General features: G+C 37.4%; 1 protein-coding gene across 3 annotated transcripts in view; it reads left to right on the top strand.

The window, feature by feature from the left end:
* The window catches only part of sipa1l2 (signal-induced proliferation-associated 1 like 2), a 68,928-nt gene extending 53,376 nt beyond the window's left edge, over positions 1-15,552 (top strand). For all 3 annotated transcript variants that reach the window (XM_026275417.1, XM_026275419.1, XM_026275418.1), the window contains exons 13-21: positions 185-291; positions 1,750-2,171; positions 3,049-3,273; positions 5,617-5,746; positions 7,201-7,420; positions 10,290-10,421; positions 13,576-13,696; positions 13,890-13,971; positions 14,108-15,552. In XM_026275417.1, coding sequence (XP_026131202.1) covers positions 185-291; positions 1,750-2,171; positions 3,049-3,273; positions 5,617-5,746; positions 7,201-7,420; positions 10,290-10,421; positions 13,576-13,696; positions 13,890-13,971; positions 14,108-14,254 — 1,586 coding nt within the window. In that variant the 3' untranslated portion in view covers positions 14,255-15,552. The remainder of the gene's footprint in view (positions 1-184; positions 292-1,749; positions 2,172-3,048; positions 3,274-5,616; positions 5,747-7,200; positions 7,421-10,289; positions 10,422-13,575; positions 13,697-13,889; positions 13,972-14,107) is intronic.
* Positions 15,553-21,963: the final 6,411 nt, after the last annotated feature.

The raw sequence follows: 21,963 nt of genomic DNA, 5'->3' as shown, positions 1-21,963 counted from the left end.
TCAACTAGATTAGTTTCAAACGAATTATAGCATTGATTTACCAATTGAATTGACTTTATTTACTAAGCTTCATTAAATGACTTGAGAATTTTTTTTTTATAAATCATTTGGTTTATAAACCAGATTCAAATGTACAGCGCTCCTATCAACATGTGTCATGTTACATCACATTCATGATTTCCAGGTTCGCCTTGTGTTCCTGAAGCTAAATGGCACATCCCATCCACCAAGATCCTGAACCGAGGTTTGCAGAGACAGGGAGCAAAAGAATCACCTGGTAAATTCCCTCGGGTAAGTGGTCAATCAAATGAACTATAAAACTGTTAATTCTTCTGAATTAATTTGACTAAGAATTTTTTTTATAGCAATGGAAGTTGAATTACTCTGCTTGTCTACATTCCTTCCAGACAGCGATATCCTAGTTTGCATATTAACGTTTGGTTAATGGAGCATGGATATCTTTAAGATACAGTAAATGTCTTGCACTGTACAGCAACAGGAACATATGCTAAGTAAATGCATGTGTTGGTGCAAGTGTTTGTGTGTTTATATGTGGCTGATGGGTGCAGTGACCTCATTAGTCAGGAATGTGTAGTTGGCAGCACTGCAAATGCACCACATTTCTCCATGTGGTTGTGGAGGGGAGGTCACTGGTTTGGAGAAAGGGGGGGGGGGGGTTGACGTCTATGGCATATGGCTCATAGTGTCCAATCCAGTAATGCAATCCCTGTGGGAATTGACGTAAGAAACTGAACGCCAGTTACAGGACACTGCACTGTACATTCTCTCTTGTGCATCAGGTTAAGTACAAATCCTTCTGATTTATCAAGCGCAAATAGGTCATCCTACCCTTTCCGCACGCTGCCGATGAAGATGCTAAAGGCAAGAAGTAAATTCTTGGGTCATGTTTATCTCATATTACTTATGCAAAGCCCAACATTCCTCCATTACATGATTTCACAGAACTGACAGCGTTTTGCTGTAGTGTGTTGACCACATTGGCTTAGCCAGTTGCCAGTGGGGATATTTGCAAATAGTGCACCATACTAGATCTTCCAAAGTAAACCGTGCATTAAAGTTTAAAAATCATCCACTTTCAAATCATTTGAAAGGGCTTAAATTTAAATCATGCAATTTAACACAGTAATCAATTATTCATTTTCCTTGAGATTGGTTACATTAGGTGGTAATGGTGCAGCGCTAGTTCTTCTATCTGTAGCTGTTATTGCTCTGCTAAATGCACTTCACCGCTCCAGGGGTCTTCCTTCATCTATTTTTGTTGAGCTGTATTTTCACCGAGCAGTAAACAAATGTCAAATTTCGATAAATTGTTTGCCTGCCTCGTATTCAGTGCTTATGTAATTCAGGACATAAAAACAGAAGAAAAAAAATCTGAAGAAAAAACAAAATAGTTTTTTTTTTAAATTTAATTAATTTCATTTTTTTGTAGGAGTTGCTTTAAAACAATCTTCAGTCGCTAGTAAATCAAATTAATTAAAAAGTATTAAATACTGTAGTATATTTTTTGTAAACGTATATGTATAAAATCTTTTTTACTTTTTTTTGGTATTGGTACCGGTAATTGGTATTTTTGATAAAAGCAGCCTTTGTTAATAAATGCAGGTTAATAAATTAATAATTGCAGCATTAGTGAGCATAAGAGACCTTTTATAAAGAAACATTAAAGGTCTTACCAGCCCCAGATTTTTGAACTACTATAACACTTGGTCATCTTCCATAATCTTCCAGACTGGTGAGAAGAGCTGCCACAGTCATTGCTCCAGCCACTCCAGTAACAACACCCTCTCCAGCAATGCTTCTAGCGGCAGTGACGAAAAACATTTTGGTTCTGGAGACCCAATGGATCCAGAGTCCCTGGGTCTCACCTACATTAAGGGGGCGTCCACTGACAGTGGCATTGATACAGCACCGTGCATGCCCCCTCCACCTCCTGCCCTGCCCCTGACTGGGGTGGGACCCTCACGGATGGTCATGAGGGATGGGAGGGTTGAGACGGGACTCCCGTGGCCTCTGGAATACCATGAGGATGGAGAGACCGATGAAGGAAGGGCAAAAATGTTCCTGTCTCAAGGATATGTTGCTGCTACACCCACCGGTCACACCACAGATGGCAGCACTGGAGACCTGAGTGAGATTTCTTCGCTTTCGAGGTGAGATGAGAAGGAGAGTGGAAAACTATTATAGATTTTGGACAATTTTTTTAAGGTTTGGATCATGCTTGATTACTTATCAACAACTGCTTCGTTCTTCAATTTTTAGCTTTCATTTTCTGCAGCTGCGCACATTTACTAGGATGTCCATAATTATGCCAGCCTTCTGTAAGAATGTTAACTTGACAGTAACATTAAGAGCCACATATTAAACAAATACCAACAAAATTTAGTTGACTGAATTAAAAACAATGAAAGCACAAGATCTTCTTTTCAATCTTTTCTGGAATTTAATGCTTTCAAAGCAAACAGCATGTCTTGTTCTTGTGGATCAACTTGACAAAGTTAGGTCAGTTATGCAATAAAAAGGTGCTTCTGTATTCAGCTTTGCTTTTATGGCTCTGAACACAGACAGGCACAGATGGAGAGTTTGCTAACAATCTGAATCTGCAGAGATGAGGTGATTTGACACAAACAGCCAAACATCATCCCATCAGCCCTGCAGCGGTTTCCACCGCAGTCCTTTTTTTATCTTCTCAAGTTGGACTCTTGGACTGTTCTTTGGAGTTGGTTTAATAAAAAAAAGAAGCATGTTGTTGTGCAGTGCTGTTATTGTTAACTATTCAAAGTCATTTTCTTTAACTGAAATAAATCTAGGAGTGTTAGATAAAAAAGTGCAGGAGGCAGTATGGGAACAGCTGTACGGTTTATTGCTGTCTCAGCAGTTAATTAGATTTTTCCCATGTTCATGCCTTGACAAGAATACTCTTAAAACCTGATAATTAATGGTTCTTACTAAGACAGGGAGCATTATTACATGATAAATCAGTTATTTAATGAGTTGTTGGTTTAATTTAGTTCCCTTTTTTCCCCCCAGTGGTTCTCGTCATTCTGGAAGCCCCTCTGAACGCTGTTCGAAGAACTCCAACTCCATTGACCCCTCTAAAATCTACATTATCTCTCCTACGGACACCACTCCAATGGGAGGACGGGAGAAGCACTCGCTTAGCTGCCAGCCACATGGCGAGAAATATTTGACTGGCTGGAAGAAAGGAGAAAATGACCACTTACTGGAGGAGCAAGGGCAAGCAAGAGACTTCAGGTGAGTAGCACTTGATGTTTTATGTATCTTATGTAACGTTGGAGCTAGTCAAGTATTCGTAAGTGATTAAATCACTTTAATTACGTTGCATTTTTTGGTTAATGAATGCATTGACCGGTAACACTGAATAGTGACATTCGGATAACCTTTTAGGTCTGTAACACATCTGTTGCTAGCAGCATCTAAGAGATGATCGATGTCAACAGACATATTATATAACCTCTATCGAACAGAATCCAGACAGAATCTACTTGACACCTGCCACTTCACATTATCAGACGGAAGGCCTGGTAAATGTTCGTCTGATGATTAAAGCAGAGACTTGATTTGATTGACAAGCTCACCAGGGGATGCTGACGGTTTCCTGACGCAGATCATATTTGATGGAAATTCATATTTCTCTTGTGTCAGGTTTAAAAACAAAAGGGACACTGAATTGATTCAAAGCTCTTTGTAATCATTTTTTCCCCTCTTTGTTGCCGCCTCAGTCACTCAGAGGCTTTGTTGTCTTTACTCCTGAAGACACTGTTGGGGAAATCAAGGTATTTGGATCATTACCTGGCCCTGAATTGTTCACTGTGTCGTTTCTTCCCTCTTGTCCTTTAAAAATGGCACTTTCTACTCCCCTAAAGGGACAGTTCACGCACAAATAATTCTAATGTAATTTACTCATCCTTATGTCATCGAAAAAAAAGTAGCCTATGCAATTTTATTTCAGTTACGTGCTAGTTTCGTGTGAAGAACAGGCAATTTAAGACATTATTCACTGATTATCTTCCCCTTTAGTGAGCTGCAACTGGAGATTTAGTCAGTAAGTTGAACAAATAATTCAGACCTGTTTGGTGAACTACAAGTAATTCTCTGAAAAGATCTGACTCAGTTATTCATGAATCAGACATTGTTCCTCTGCTGAGGAGAGTTGTCAGTATATTAAAATATTACATTTTGTTATGTTTTTCACTAGTGTTCATTTTGTCAGCAGTTTTTTATTTAATCTTTTTACTTTAGTCTTAGTGCTGTGTCAGATGTAATTTTTACTTCTCATGTTTAATCAACCCTGTCTTGTTTTTGTTTAGCCAACATTTAGTCGACTAAATGTCTAAGCAAAACTTGGTCAAATTTTTGTCTTGCTGTATAATGAACTAAACTGATTTTAAAAATTGCTCAAAATTACAATCGCATTAATTGTTGTCATTTGAGAAATGTATTTTTACATTTCAGGTATTGCACTTTCACTGTTGGGCACGAACCAACAGAATGTGAACTCGTACACATGGTTTATTTGACCATCTAATGTTTATTACTATTTTAGTATATAAATGAATATCGAAGACTTAGATATGCAATCTCTCTGTCTACATAATGAGAAATTGTAAAAACTAAAAAACTAAAATATTATAACCATAAAAATTCCTAATAGTAATTCCTTAATGGCATGGTTAAAAATGAAGCTAATCAGTTAGCAGAAAATGTATCCCGTTAACAGAAAAGCTCTGATTTGGGGATTTAAACTCTTGATATCTGGCAACCACACATGAAAGCTTGTGTAGTAGAGGCACTTTTTATATTTTTTTTAATCCTTTTTTCAACAAAATAATTTTTGTGTAGCTTTTATTTGTTTAAGATGCATCTTAGTCTCATCTTTCATCATCAACAATATTGCATGTTGATCTAGTCACAGTTATCGTTTATTGACCTTATTGTCATCTTATCTCATTTTAGTCATAGGAATAAAGCTAGTCAACAATATCATACTTTATCATAGTTTTCATTAACATTTTAACACCATTAATCACATAAAGCTCCTATATGTCATCAAATGTTATAAAGAGACAAGAAATTGTCTGTGAGGACATTTTTATGATCCCGTCTTAGTGCCTTCTGTCATTTTGAAACTTGACAGTCCTAGTCCTCATTCACTTGTGTTATATTAAAAAGGCCTGGCCGGTATATTGTTTAAAAATTCACTAAGAATTCATCATATGGTTTTGAAACGACAAACGCGTGATTAAACTATGACAAATGTTCATTTTTGGGTGAACTGTTCCTTTTAGCTCCCATGAGTCAGTGATTTGTTTTGATTTGTTCCCCGATGAGTCAAGTCACGACTGTGTGAAGGTTGTTCTTTACTCAATGGCCCCTAAACCTGTTTCGTCACAACTGTAGCTGTGTCCTTGTAGTCCTTTTTAATGTTTTGTCTTTAAAAAGACATCTACAGGAAGCACAATTCGCTTTAGATTGATACTACAGCAAAACCTGCTGCTAATGTCTCTCTTTTTATCTAATTTGTTTGATTTTCTTTCACCGTTCCTCTCCCTCTTTATCTCCATGTGTCTTTCTCAGGGGGCTCTATTTGAGAGACCCGTCCCAGGTGGTTAACAGTGCTGGTGAGAAGCTCCAGACGCTCTCTAAGGAGGCCTTCCTCAGGATGCTTCTACCCGACAGTCCCCCGGGGCAGGCAGGTCCTGGCAAGGTGAGTGTAGAGCTGAGCCGTGGAGGATGAGTAATGCAGTGAGCAAGCGCTGCTGTAGTTAGGACATGTTATAAAGCAACACTGAGAAACCAAGGAATTATACATTTAAAACATGTTTTGCGCTAAACACATTATTCATTGATGTGTTACAATGCCAAGCAAATCAACCAACCAGTCAGCAGCCTGGGTAACAGCCATTTGTTTGACTAATGGAAGTGTCTGGAGGAAATGAGGTCACAACAATCAGTCATTTTCCTCACCTGATCTGCTCACAGCTGCGTGGATTATAAAGCTGCATATGCCCACACACTCTGCTTGTGTGTTAGTCTCACTGTAAGATTTAATTTGCTTCATTTGCATAGCACTTTTCACAATGCATATTGTTCCAATGTAGCTTTGTGAGAAAGCCAAAGGCATAATGCATACATTCACGAGTGTTAATTTGAAACAAAACCGGATTATGAAATTCTTAGTCAACACTATACTGTAATTAACATTGGTTAATGCATTGGTTATCATGGACTAACAACTATTTTATACATAATGTATGCATAATGTAAATGTTTAACTTTATTTAATACATTTTGTTAATTATTATGAATAATAATTTCCAAATGTTGGAAAAAAATATTGTTATTAACAACAACATTGTTTCTGTTAACTTATAATAATAATAATAAAAATGTTTTTTTTTAATTATAGTAATAATTAAATAATAATCTAAACTAAAATAACTGAATTTACTTAATATAATTATACTAATAATGTTGATAATAATAATAATAATAATAATAATAATAATGTTAATATAAATATTTATAAGTGATAATATAAGGATATTGTTTTAAATCATTATTATTATTATTGTTGTGACATTTAATAAAATAGGAATTCATATTTCATTGTTGCATACAGTCTCGCTCGCACAAACATTAATTCTACAGTGTTTTATTCATTTTTGTTCCTGTAAGTGTAATAGCGAACAGTGTTCCTGTAGGCTATTCTAAGCAGCTCATCTCTGAGGCTTGCTGGTCCTCTGTCACGTTCATGTCTCTAATTGTCTGTTTGAGCCCCTCCCCCCACCCGTAGACCCCCCGTGAGGACCGTGTCCATCGCGCCTGCATTATTGATGAGAGCGCCATGACTCTAATAGGTCTGACTCACAGCCCCACAGTCACTCACTCTGATTGCTGATTGGTCCCCAGCTGAGTCTCATGTTCCCTTAGCTCACCCTCCTCCAGCTCTCCACCCCCCGCCTCTCTCCCACAATTCAATTAAGTGATATGTGCTTTATTGCCACGGCTGTTTTATTAACAATATTGCAGAGCCTTTCATATAATCATATTGTGATGAATAATATCTTCTCTTCCCCCCCCCTCTCGCATTCAATCTCTCTCTTTCTGCTTTCTCTTTGTCTTCCTGTTACTCATCCTCTGCTTTTTGTGTTATTTCAGATACCACTTGTGGGTCAGTCTCCACGCCGCTCCCTGTACCGGACGCTCTCAGACGAGAGCTTGTGCAGCAGCCACCGAAGGGCGCTGTCTTTAGCGAGCTCTCGGAGCTCCATGCTGGACCAGGCCGTGCCCAACGACATCCTGTTCAGCAGTGCCCTGCCCTACCACAGCACCCTACCACCTCGCATGGGTCTTAACCACACTGCCAGTCAGCTCAAAAGTGAGTGTTTGCAGATGTTGTTACCATCACAGTGATGCTAACATTGTTTTAAAGATCGCGAGGTTCCGTTTATATAGAGTCACTATGCTCACTTCATCCCAGAATGCATCACAGTACCAGCTGTACATATAATATAAACGCTTGGATTGCCTGCATTAAGACATGCATCATGATAATGAAATAAATGAGCTTTTTTTGGCTCATAACAGATTTTTCCATCTCCTCTGTAAGCTCACCACATTCTTTCCTGTTTCTGTAATTTTAGCCTCCGCAGATTTTAATGTTGTACTTGGTAATGAAGCAAGTAATGATACTATAAATCTGCTGCTAATGCCTGAGAGACTTAGTTGTAATCATACTATTATACGTCTACTGAAATATGCTAGTAGGATGAAGAGTGTAATGTAACAGGAAAACCATTATAATAGAATGACTGTGCTGGACTGGTCACTGAAAGCAGAACGTGTTCATGCGTTAAACAGCTGGAGCGTGACGTAGTTGAACAGAAGAAATGTTCAAGGGAAGTTTAACTCGTGCAGAGTTGGGGATAATGCGTTACACGCAGTAACGCAGTAGAGACTGGTTTCGCGTAGATGATTATCTTATAATGCGTGATGTGCGCAGACACATTATAGGTGAGCTCAGATGGGAAAGACTGTACCTCGTGTTGGTTTCATTCAGAGAATTTGTTTGTTTTCGACTTGACTTCATTTAATAATAGACACTTCAAGCTTTCTTTAGACATACGGTATTTATCAGGTCATTTTCATTCATTTTAGTGACTCGTTTCAGGAAGATATTTACAGAGACTGAATGCAGAAAGTGCACCCTATTTGTTATATTTATTTTCCAAAACACATTTTTTTTTTTTTTTTTTTAGATATTGGCAGTGTAGGCTATAAAAATAATAGGCTACTTGTGTATTTTTTCAGTCATCATCGTTATTATTAAACTGATTACTTTTTAAATGCAGTAATCAGTAATGTAGTCAAATTACAATTTTAAAGAAGTAATCAGTAATTTGTAGTGGATTACTTTTTTTGGAGTAACTAACCGAGCTCTGCTCGTGTACACAATTGCTAATGTAAGATGTGTTTCCATCGAAGCAAAAAAAAAATTAAATATTGCAAAGACGATTGTGAATAAAACAGTGTTTCCCATGCGTTTAAGGTAAATCATAATTTATAGCTGAAAAATATACTTTATGTCAGTGTTTGTTGAGACAATGTCTCTAAATTTTTTTAACTACTTTTTTTCTCGAAATGTATTTGGAAAATGCTTCCATTGATCTTATTAAAGATTTTTTTTCTGTGTATGTGCATTTATATAAATATATATACTGTGTGTGTGTGTGTGTGTGTATATATATATATATATATATATATATATATATATATATATATATATTCGATGTTGTCAAATTTAGTTACAGTTTATTTATTTTTAATTTTTTTTACATATTATTCTAAACAAAACAGGGAACTGTTTTCTGTTAAATTAAATTAAATTGAAAAAAAGAAAAGTTTTATGCACATTTTGAAAATTCTAGATGTAATAGTGGTACTATTTTCTGTACTAGTTTTAGAAGCATCGCACTTGTGGGATAGGATGCTGCAAAAATGATCAAGGCACTCTATAACAGACAACAACGGCCATATAATGCATGGTTATGTAGAACTACGAGCAAAATTGTGGCAATAAATAGCACATATGGAACACAAGAACACGTCCTGTGTGAACGGCCCTAATGCCTCTTGGCGTGTTTCGCATACAGACACTTGAGCTGTTCTCCAGCTGTCTGAAACGTGTAGTTCCTCTCTCATTATAGCAGAACTCTAAGCCAGCCAACTTCATTCATTATTCAAATCACTCTCACCTCTCTGCTCTCAGGCGAGGACTGTCTGTCTGCCTGCATGAGCAGACCGTGTGTGAATTAGCAAGCGTGTGCTCTCTAGGTCACCTAGAGCTAATTTTCCTCTGCTTCTGTGACTTGCAGCGTTTGATTCTTTCGCCATAAGTAGACCCAATTGTGGGTAAAGTTGCCCTTTGGCCCTGACTGTAGAGCAGCAGCAACTGTTTTCCTGTCAAGTTGAAATCTCTGCCACTGGATGAATTTTTAATGTAGTTTATGCAGCGGTCAGGGCCCTTCAGTTGTGTCCTCAGTGACTGTCTCAGTTTCATCTCAATCGAACTGATCATTAGATCCGTGATGAATGGTTCAAGTGTAATTGTAGTCTCTCATGAGTTAAATTATTTAGTAAAGGCACATTTAGGTCAGAGAATGTTCTGTTCAGATAGCACTCTAAAGTCAATACGGGATCAGATTTGACCCTTTTGTACTTTTCTAATGCGTGTTCCTGCTCTAATTGTGATTGATTCAGTGTCTTTATAATCTTTCATCAAAATAAAATTATGTTCTCTTTCACAAAAATGACTTTTCCATGGACGCCACGTAGGCCATGTGGCCTGTCAAATGTAAATCAATACACACAATAGTTTTTTTAAACAATAGAAGTAATAATAAACATTAATGTGGGTTGTTGGATGTAAACCATTAATTATATAACACTTCAATCATTATTTTAGCAATCCAGCATTAAAATGCATGTCCTTTCTAGTATAACTTTTCATAAACCAATCAATTGATGGATGAAGTTTCTCACTGAATATCCCGTTTCTCTTGGAAATACATCAATTTTTCAGAAGTTATATGATTTTCTAAAAGAACTTGCAGCTCGACAACTGTTTGCAAGAGAAAAGAACCGATGCATGCTGAAATAAAGAGACAAAATAAATGAAAAAGTCTGCTGTAAAGTTTGTTTCATGCACTCTACTGTCCTTTAATGAACTATGTGTGCTGTCTCTGCAGATGAGCTCTGGTTCTCTGATGGCTCGCTGGCAGACAAGGCCAGGCTGGCGGACACTGGTATGATGCCCTTGCCGGACCCCTCTTCTGGTCTCGACTGGTCACATCTTGTGGATGCGGCGCGGGCTTTTGAAGGTACAAGCTTCCATCGTGTACACTAAATGATTTGGAGTACGGTCTTGACCCATTTAGCATGCTTTGCGATCATAAACTCACTGCTCACTGTTATGGAATGAACAACTACCGGGTATTTTTTCCACAAGGACAGCACTGACCCTTTGACTCTATGGATATTTTTGTACCAGACAAATGTAGTCAAATGCCTTCATGTCTGTCAAACAGCATTCGACAGCTTGTGGTATTTCAGCACACAAATCTTTCTTACCAACTAGTTCAGCATTACCAGGCACTAGCTTAAATAACACTAAATTTACTCTCTGGCATTCTTTTGAGCTCAAGCATGCCTTTTTAATGCAAATGAGGCTCATTATAAAATTCACCTTATTCACAAAGGTCAGCATTGTTAGCTCAGCACAATTAATGTTGCAGTATATATGTATAAAACAAGTATCTTGTTCTCAATAAGGCTAAATTCAAAAATACAGTAATAACAGCAATATTGAATATATTTTTAAATGTAATGTATTCCTGTGATGGCAAAGCTGAATTTTCAACATCATTACTCCCGTCCTCAGATTCTCATGATCCTTCAGAAAGCATTCTATTATAAAGTAATTTATTTGAAAAAGAAATTGTAACATTATAAAAGTCTTTACTTTCACTTTTGGTGCATCTTTGCTAAATACAAGTATGTTAATGTTAATTAACACTTGTGAATGGTAGTGTATTTACACATTTTCTGTCCCAGTAAAAGTAAAAAAACAGGTTGGTGCGTGTGTTTGTGCCTTTACCTGATTTGCATAATTCCTTTAGTGGATTGGTAGCTAAGACAATGCAGACAGCAAATCTTTTCATTCATTCTTTAAAAAAAAAAAATTCAGCTCACTTGTATTCACAAAAAACCTTAAAATGCCTTTTTGTCCTGTTTTTTTGAAGTGTGTTTTGACCAAGGTTTCCCCTCGCCACAAAGCTTGAGCCGCTCTCACACGCCATTAACAAAGTTAACTAAAGGTTGCACAAAACAGCACCCGTCTCTAACACTGCTCCTGACCATGTTGAAATCACCACATCTCTATTTTCCTCCCATTCATTTCCTGTGACTGCCTAAAGGCACATTGTTCCGCAAGGTGCTAATTAGGAGCGGAGAACGTATTTTGAGCATGGAGAAATTAAGCCATTATCACAATGTGAGCCCAGCAAGACACCACTTAGGGAAATGACTCAAGCCATCGCTCGCTGTAATTACACATTTTGGGTTTTGGACGCTTTTACTCGTTTACAATTACATCTGTTCCCTCACCTTCAACCATCGCTGTGGAGACCATGGTGAATGTTGGCGAGGGCATGGCACGGCTCTTCTTGAACTGAGAATTTCCTTTTGATCTGCATGTGGAATGGGGAAAAATACAAGGTAGATGGCTTTAATTGGTTGGGGGGGCGTCTGGCGAAGCAGCCGGTGTGCAGCTTCACCTTCCAGCGTTGGTAAGAGTCCTTAGAGATGCGCTTTTGGGACCTGACGGATATGAAAAATGGAATGAGTGTGCAGCTCCGCCCCGAAATAGTGACAAATATGAGACCATCGTTTCATGGTGGGAGAAATGATTAAGTTAGCTTTTGCCTCAGGGTCTGGGTGCTAACTAGAAGGGGGTGGGGAGGAGGTGAGCTTACATTGTTGATTTCCATGTGCTGCTGCTTTGTGCGTGTTTTCGTTCGGAGCGCTAATAATTATCCGTCCATTCAACTCTAGCTCCACTAACACCCCTTACTGTGAGACTGTTAATGAAATGAAATGGGGGGCGGGGAGGAGGAAGCGCTGAAAGGTGTTAGAAGAGCTGAGAGCTCTTAAAGGAACCTCATGAACACTTTTGGCTCGGAGTTTGATGAAATAATGGCAGGTCAGCATCTTGTGAGATCATGGAATGGTATGCATTCTTGTTGACAAAGAGCTTGTAGGTCTTTATAAAGAAGCAAAATAATTTATTTGTATCTGAGGCCACACCTACATGTTTCTACAGCTTTTCCAAGTGCAAAACACATGTGGTGTGAATCCAAATTAAACCTCTATAAAAACATATTTATTAACTTTTGGTCTATATTTTGCTATAAATGGGTAAAAATTGATATTTAATATTTTAAAATCTGATCCTAGATACAGCTGTGCCGCTACGGCTTCTGGGCTCCCTGGACAGCATATTTACTCGGCATATAAATACGCATATATTTATTTTTATTTAAAATGGATGTAGATACTGTAGTTTTGTTTTATGCAAGTGTCAAAATGCATTTATATAAGTGATATGGGGTAAATAAAAATAAAAGTCCATAAATGGGAAAAAAGAAAAATCTGGTCCATCTTTTGCTGCCAATGAATAATAATGGTATCTAAAAACGCTGATACTGTAGATTTATTCAAATGTAAAACATTTATGCCAGTGATATATAGGATAAATTCAAATTGTAACTCTATTAATAAATGAAAATTTGTCCATCTTTTGCTATCAGTGAATAGAAAAACAGATCTAGACAGTTACTTATGTCAGTGATGCAGGGTAAATTCTAAAAACATTTATTGGCTTTTGGTCCATCTTTTTCTGTCTGTGAGCAGACACTGACATTTAAAATTGTATCTAAATAGTTTCACTGTATGTGCAACAGAAAAAGCAGCACATTTGACAGTTGCACCCCCGGTTTGCCCTCTCAGCGGAGGTAAAGGCACTATATCGGTGTGTTCTTGTTCTTGAATGCTTAATGATATGCCCGACTGACAGTGTAATGCTAAACTCACCTGAAAGCCTGTGAACCCCTCCCCCCCATCTCGCTATTAACCCTCCTGCCGCATGAGCTCCGTTCCCCACTTAATTAACACCTTGCTCTGCTGAAGCTGCTTAACAGTTAGCTCTAACACCTCAGAAAGAGCTGAAAAGAAGGATCACATTTAATAAGCTTCGCTCTGGGAGTTGCTCAAAGCTCCTACCTGGAACATCCGCCTGTATCACCTCAGCTGAAGCAGTATGATCTACCGTGTTTCCTGTGTGCCTTTGGGGATTTCCTATAAACAGTGTAGACACAAAACACTCTACACGGTCTTAGGCCGTTACTGCCTGCATATATCTGGTAATGGATGTTTCGGCTTGAATTTCTAACAGAATAATCGCTTGCTCACTTCTAGATCAGACGGCGACCTCTCTGAGCTCTCTGACTGAAGAAGAGCAGGCCAAGCAGGTTCTGGAGATCTCCGAGGAGCTGAACCGAAGAGTGGCGTGTGTGAATGCCTCAACCCTACCAGCAGGGTAAGAATGCAGATGTAGAATAAATCCATCCATCCGTATATACATCCATCCACATTGGTATATCCTTTCTACTGTTCTGCCCTTTCTATCTCTCTCTCTTTGTATTTGTCTGTGTCTGTATGTCTATGCACATCTGTCTGTTCATGTGTGCACCTCTGTGTCTAATTGTTCCTTTGTCTTATTATCTACACAGGGAAGGTTCTCCTGCTCTGCTCACTGGGAAGGTTAACCAGCTGGAGCTCATTCTCCGACAGCTGCAGTATGACCTAAGGAAGGTAAGAGTCCCAAACATAATAACAGGCCTTTAATGGGCAAACATAATGCTTCAACAAATCCTTAACATGCACTGTTAACAGCATTCACCTCAAGGTAGTTATTTGTAACCGCATGCTTTGTTATTATCCTCCAAAGGAGCAAGAAGACAAGGCTATGCTCCAAGAACAAGTTCAACACCTCCGACAAGACAACCTTCGACTGCATGAAGAGAGCCAGACAGCAGCCGCGCAGCTGAGGAGATTCACCGAATTGTTTCTGAACACAATTGACAAGAAACCTTGAGCTGAACTAGTCCACGACTTCCCCTTGTTGTGCTTCGCAAACTACATAACCCACGGATAAGTAGTCCAGCGTACTGTAAAAAAGATGTTAGGGGAGAAATTTCAGCAGTTGAATGTGAACGTGTGCAGAGCTAATATGCTAACACACTAAAAAAAAAAAAAAAACTAAGTCGTAGTTGGCAGGACATGAGAATGTGAAAGAGAAAAGGGAGAGTAAGAAATTAAATAAGGTATGTGATATGGGCTGGAAGGGAAAGATTTAATCGTTAATGACCAATCGAAGGGTACGAACATGTGGTGATCGTGTAAGTGAATGTAATGCAAAAAGCCGTGATTTCGTTCTAAAATCTTTGGTTGCGTGGGCTTAACATCTACAAGCTACCGATGTTACTCAAGTTCACTCCTGGCTTAGTGGCTGTCCACCCCATCATTTGTCAAAATGTAGACCAGCCATATGCAACGTTCCTTAGTATCCGAAGCTCCCCAAGACTAGGTGTACTGTATACCTGTTTTTGTACAGTAGGTAACACATTGAAACAAATGTTGTAGCAATAATTTAGCTGATGCTGTAATCACAGAGTTGTTCAATACGATTAGCACTGAGTGTGATTTTTGGTTGTGTTTTAAAGCTTTTATGTAGGGAAACAAAAACAAAAAAAAAGATGTTTGTGTGCCTGATGTTATTGGTGGTAAAAGGATCGTCCCTCAGTTGTTTTCGTTAAATCATATGACTGTCTGAGTGCTTACAAAATCCATGCCCACTGCTCTTATCCATTAGGAGGCCGACTGGCTTTGTTTTACCCAAACAGACATTAAACAGTTGAACTTGTGTGGGTGGGCCAGTACATGCAGACTAGCACCTGTAAACCACTTAATATAAAAGCCAAATTCTGCTTGTTGGTGTAAAGTACCTCAGAAAAGTGTCTTGTACCTTCGCCCTCTTATTTAAGCTTATTTAACCTAAGATTGTTATTTTAATGAGAGTATTTTCCTTTTCTGCACTAAAAAAAAAAAATGAGAGAGAGTAATGGCTCCATGTGGCAGTACTTTGTATACTTGTGTACCTTGTCAGCAGTACTGTGTATAGCTTGGCTGAGAGATGACTGTAAACATAAAATGGTTTATTTCTGGGAAGTTCAGATGTTCGGATGCTGCTAGAGGACAGGATGTTGTTTTTTATGGCCTTTTAAAGATGTTTTTATTTCTTTGTAAATCTGTTTCGTTGAGGTTGGGATGAAAAGCTTACCTTTGTAAAATAAAGTTTAGGATGTCAATAAAGTAAGACTTGTGTCATTTTAATATGGAGCTTGTGTTGGGTTTCTTTAACTGTAGGAAAACGATTCATTAGGTATGCAAAGTTAAGATGGCATTATTAATTTGGATCATCATAGCTTGCATTGGTTTTTTAAAAATCCGTTCTTAGTGTAAATCATTCAAATTAATACATTTCGATGTATAATTTCACGAGTTCACATCTACGTATATTAATACAGTAAGTTTATGCGTATTTGGCGTGCTGTCCGGGTGGAGGGCTCCAAACTCGGGATGTGGCCCGAACCCAGAGTACTCCCCCCGGTTGTGGTAAGAGTACATGGATCTATAAGTGAAGAGAAATGGGGTGGAGGAGGGATGCTGAAAACTGTCAATGAACAGAGGTAGGTTCTGCTCTTATTTATACCTTGTCATGAGTTGATTACTTATTGGTCTCCACTTGTGTTAATCAGGTTAATGAACTGCGACTGTTCCTCCCGAACTTTGTTATAAAACAGCATTTAATTTTGAAAACGTTGCCAATTTTGGTATAGTGGTTGGTCGTTGTCCAGTGTAAAATCTGCCAATCAAATTGCAGTTCATGATAATGTTAATTATTTAAATACTTATTAACTTACTACCTGTTATGTCCTTGGCATGTAGGGCAGCAAATAATTATTTAATTATTATATGAATATTAATTACAATGAGCACAGTTCGATGTTTAATTTTAGGAACACTTTTATTTATTTTAGTACCGTGTTGGGTTTATGTCCAGTGCACTTTCTTTTCTTTTTTTTCATTGTAATGTTAATTGTTCAAAATATTATAAGATTAGCAATTTGTTAAAATGTATATATTTTGATGTTTAATTTAAGAAACACTTTTCAAAGTGTTAGGTCAATGCCCCATGAAAAATCTGGGTAATGAACCAGTTGAGAATCCATTAATCTTAAGGAAGGGATTTTAAACTTGTGAACTCTGTATGCGTCTCAGATTGCTTTTTGAAGCTGTTTTTAAAAGCCAGTGATTGATCGATACTGGCTTGTGTTATTGATCAGACACTTTGGAAGCAGGGTGCATGAGGAGCCCCTCTGCATGACAAAGTGTGACCATCCATGAGCTTCTCCACAATGTTACTAGTAAGAAATATGACCAAGAACCAACCTGTTCGACCCACTTCAGAGATGTTTGTGACATGTTTTAGATCTATGGCTGTGGTGTTGTTTTTGATGGATTAAGATAGATTTAAAACTGAGAAGATGGAGGAACTTAAACACAGGGAGCTGAATTGTGACATCGTCAATGACCTATTTTAGGAGTGTGTATGTTATTCGTGAAAACGCAGAGAAAAATCAATACATTTCTCCTTTTGCTGGTTGTGATTGAGAACAGAAATGGCAGCACTGCCCTACATCTGTGAGGAACCAGTGGAAAAATGTCAACCTTCTTAGGTGACCTGTGATGGATGACATGGAGCAAGGTGCCTCTGCTCCTGTGGGAACTGACAAGGTGAAACAGTGGTGTACGTTTGAGGGTCATTCCAAGATCCTCAGACCAAGATTGGGCACTGCATCTTTGCGTGAACAATGGATAATAAATAAGGGTTAAACTGGGATTTCAGAAGTGAAATCTGAATGTGATTCTGATGCCCTAGACTAGATATGACCTTCGCCCAGGGTTGACAAAAAAATTATTATTAGTAGTATTATTATTATTATTATTATTGTTACTAAACAAAGGTAACTGGCGACCAAATTTAACACCTGTGAAAATCTAACATTGCAAAAATTCTTAATTATAACAAAAATTTTCATTATGACATAGTAAGTCATAATATGAGATAAAATGTTGAAATTATTACAAAAAAGAGTTATGACAAATTTAAATTATGTAATGAAAAGTTATTTAAAAACAACTTTTATGACATAATTTTGACTTTCTATCATAATTTTGTTCATAATTGATTTATGTCATCATAGTTGACTTATGACACTTATGTTAATTTTGACCTGTATCATTGTTTACATTTTATTACCTGACTTTTTGTGGTAGTTTCTATATTTTTATGTAATGGCGTTCAATCATAATTATAATGTTTTACATCATAACTGTGACTTTTTATCTCATAGCGTTTAAAGTATATCCTAAATTTGACCTCATAAATATGACTTGGCATGCCATAATTTTGTCTTTTATGCCATAATTATGATTTTCCAAAGCAAGAACTTTTCTTATGTGCCAGAAATGCACTTCCAATATTAAGGAGCCATCAAGAGATCAAGAACGTTATATTTTCCTTTTTAGATTTTTCTGTCTGAATCATTGCAGCTCCCAAAAGATGTATAAGTGTTTATTGGAGTTTGATTGAAAATTCAAGTCAGAATCAGTTTTATTGCTTTTGCCTGGCATACATCTGTATTATTTCCCTATGCGTCTAAAGTCCTATTTTAACCATATGCATGCATGTTATATTATTAACATCATTAAATAAAAACGGTTCATGTCTTGCCATAGAGTTCAAGCAGAGGTCAGTGAATGTCAGCTGATGCATTCAACTCGTGTAATATTTTGTATTTATCAGCGATGGCAGGCAAGCCATGATGTTCCTGTTTTGAAGATCTGGGAAACATTTGGGAAGCAAGATAAAAGATAAAAGCACAATAATCACAAATTATTCACAGACCACAAACATGTGGTTTGATTCATAATCAGTTTGTTTTAACTGACTGTTTTGTACTGTGAAGCTTTATAGTCCAGAACCTATGCTGTATTCCACAAAGAAGGCTCAGCAAAAATGTTCAGGTCCAACCACAGCTTTGAGGAAAAACTGCTGAGTGAGGCAATCTCACCGCCTCTGGGAAAGAAATCAAACGCTCCTGTGATTAGAAAGCTTCAATGCTTGGCATCAAGATAAATGATGGATACGAATTCACAGATTGCTGTTATCCACACGTTGCATAAGAAATCTATGCTTTCTTAGCTATAAATCTGTGCAAATAGCAAAGTTATACCTAGTGTTACATGTCATAGAATGACCACAACACTGATTAGAGACTGAAAAACCACATTAAGCTGCAGAATCAGTGACAAGCCTAATCATGCACTGAATTGAATCCTTTGAATGTTTGGTTCTGTAACCAAAACTGAATTGCCATAAATGGGTGGATTTGTTTCGTCAGCCCCTTGATGCTTGTTTTTCTCCTTTAGATCTAGCATGATGTACATAGACTGTCAAATGTAACAAGTATAGCTACACAGCCACACTTAACCTGAATCTGGAGTGCCTCTGGGCTCTGTTTTAGGTCTGTCCTGCATTTGTTGCTAACAAGTAACAATAATGAACTAGGGCATCAAAACATACTTATGCATACTTTTGTTCTTTCTCTATTTGCTGTTCAATAATGAATATATGCTTTTTAAGGTCTTCATAGATGGTTTTAGGGTGAGCCAAATAACTTGTTAAGTGTGAACACCTTATCCTACTTAACAGGTTTGGCTATTGCTACCACACTGCTAATGAGTGCATAAAATATTCTCAGAAAAAATGTTAAGTAAATGCCAGTCTAGTGACAGAACCCGACCTCACTGATGCCCTTTTGTCTAAATGGCTACATTTATGTTACAGGGATCATTCAAACAAAAATAAAAAATACAGTTTACAATTTACTCACCCTCACATCATTCCAAACATGAGTGACTTTCTTCTATGCGCTTATAAATAAAGGCTCTTTATTGGCATTGATGGTTCCATGATGCAACTTTAACATCCATTGAACGTTCCATTGCACAACATTCTTTAATTTAAAAAAAAGGTTCTTTAGAACACAAAATGGTTCTCCTATTGCATCACTATGAAAACCCTTTTGGAACCCTTATTTTTAAGAGTGTATGGAACATACAGATATTTTTTAAGAATGGTGGTAAATAAATAGTTTTGTTGACCTCTGTTTTATGGATTTTTAGAATGGAGTTTTAAGAATGAAATAAATCTGAAATTTGACCCAATTAGGTTAATAATAATATTATCTAAAATAAAACATATAAAAAAATAGATAAATTCTAAATATAAAATTGGGTTCGGATTATTTATCTTCTGTAGTGGATATGTTATAAGTACATAATAAGACTAAATCAGAACTAAAACTTTAGACATCTGGCTCTCACTCTAATAGCAAATCGCTTTGTGAATTGCCGCCTGAAGGGGCACAGGATCACGTAGGGAGAATTCAAATCTTGCCCAAGGCAGCTGAAGGTAACTTTGTTTGTCGTCTCCCGAGGGTGACCTGGTTGCCTTGCCAACAAAGCATGTAATTGGAAATGAAGCGGCCACACTGCCAAGCCGTCTCTGCTGATCAACCATTGTGTGATGCCTCACACGCGCACACACTTCTTTCAAAGCACGCTGACTGCTGTGCAAAAGCTGGCTGTTTGTAACGGGCTAATGCCCCTCCTGCTTCCTCCATCTTAGCATCATGAATGTTTAAACTCTTCCCAAAGCACTTTATTTTGTATGTGGCTTAAGTGCAGACCTATCTGTTGAGTAGAGGATAAAACATGTCCGACAGGGAGTACAACAAAAGTGAAAGAAGCTGATTCAGTCATTTTTTCCCCATGAGGCAGTGCATGAGAAGCACTGATGCTCTCAAACTTGGTACTTCTAGAACTCGGAAATGGCACTAAAAAACCAGACCCATCAGTTCCAAGAACTTTTCTTTTCCTTCATAGCTCAAGTTATAAATCATGAAAATCCATTTGCTACATGAAAATCCTTTTTATTATTTTCGTTCTGCTTGGTCAATGCTTCTCAAACTCAAAGTCAAAATAATGTAGTTTGGTTTAATCCAGCATCATGATACCGTCCTCATCCTTAAAGAGTTTGTTCTGTAGCATTGTTGACTCTGAACTTTATATGTCAGTTCGAATATATCTGCAAATCAGAGCACACAGTAGCAAGGGTCATTGATGAACAAGATGAATCTTACTCAAGCTGTCTTGCCTTACGGAATCAGTTTATGGCATGCCTTCCCAGCTGAAAAAATACATGCTGAATTTTTTTTTTTAAACAGACTTTAGTCTTATTGAAGTAAAAGTCCTCGATCGCATATTACTGTCTTCTATCCATGCCAAAAGGCCCAAAAAGAATGAAGGAATAGAAGATGTAAAAAAATTTTTTTTTCGTCTAAAGTGCTGCTTTCTTTTTTGCCTCTAAGGTTCTGAATGAGTGAGTCTTTGTTTGAAGCAAGGTGATCTTCAGTATAGTGAAAAAGATTTGAATGAAAGATACATGAGCGCTATTTTAACCAAGGTTGCTCAAGGAAAACAGCATGTCCTACCTGGGGATATTGGATGTTCTGTGTGTGTGTGTGTGTGTGTGAGGGGGTTTCAGAAAATATAACTGCAGTTATTATTTGAGTTTGCATAACATTTTATTATATTACGTCATTTTAGCTATTTCAATATCTCCATATTGGGAAGAACAGTGGTGAACAAGCTCCTACCTGAGTTGAAGAAAGCTTGATAAAATGACTGAATCATACTTTGAATGCAAGTATCTATACTGACTACCATTTATTTATTTATTTTATTGCTGTTTGCTATTTGCCATTCTCCTGCCACCTATCATTATTATTAGTCAGCGTGCAAACAAGCATCATATGTTCGGTTCAGTGATTTTTTAGAGAGGCACTCCAAGCGGATCAATGAATTAGTAAGTTCTTAAATACTACATAGCATCATTGTAATAATTTATCCATCATTGATCCATTGATTTATAATTATTAGAATGATTTGGTTAAATATTCGAATAATTTGGGTCACTGAAAAGAATCAGCTTAAATAAATGATCCATTCATTAATTGGATATTGCCATCCAGACTCAAAGAGCAGGTGCATCCAAAATCAAACACTTCCAAAAAACAGTACACCAAATGAGTAGTTTGTCCAAAATAGCAAGTGAAAAGTACCAAGCTAAAGCTGGATCTCTGAATCAGTGAGTTGCTTTTTTTCTGCAACTGAATCAGTGGAATTGAAAATGAATCATTTGCAAATTGCCAACATGTTCAATGAAAAGAATGACTCATTCAGATCAGACAGCTATTTCTTGTTCTTGTTCCTGTATAAATCTGGAAAATACAGAGGAGCAAAAAGTCTTATATTATAATTAAAGAGCCACACAGATGGGAAATCAAAAATTACCTGTATTACAGTGTATGATGTAGCTGCACATCAGTGTAAACAATGTGCAAATAATTAAACCAAAAAGTACACCATTTATAAAGTTATTGGCTAAAGTAAGCAGTCGACTCTGAATCGTTAAAACGAATCGTTATAGATTTCAAATCTTTTGCCCATCTCTATGTACGTCACTAGGAACACTTTGCATAATAATCTCTGCCTACCGTGTTGGGAGAAACTGAACTCTGACCTGCCCCCCCACACACAGACGCTCTGTTTGGT

This window comes from Carassius auratus, chromosome 11 (genome assembly GCF_003368295.1).
Source record: "Carassius auratus strain Wakin chromosome 11, ASM336829v1, whole genome shotgun sequence".
NCBI classification, from domain to species: Eukaryota; Metazoa; Chordata; class Actinopteri; order Cypriniformes; family Cyprinidae; genus Carassius; species Carassius auratus.
This window is presented reverse-complemented; position numbering and strand designations above follow the sequence as displayed.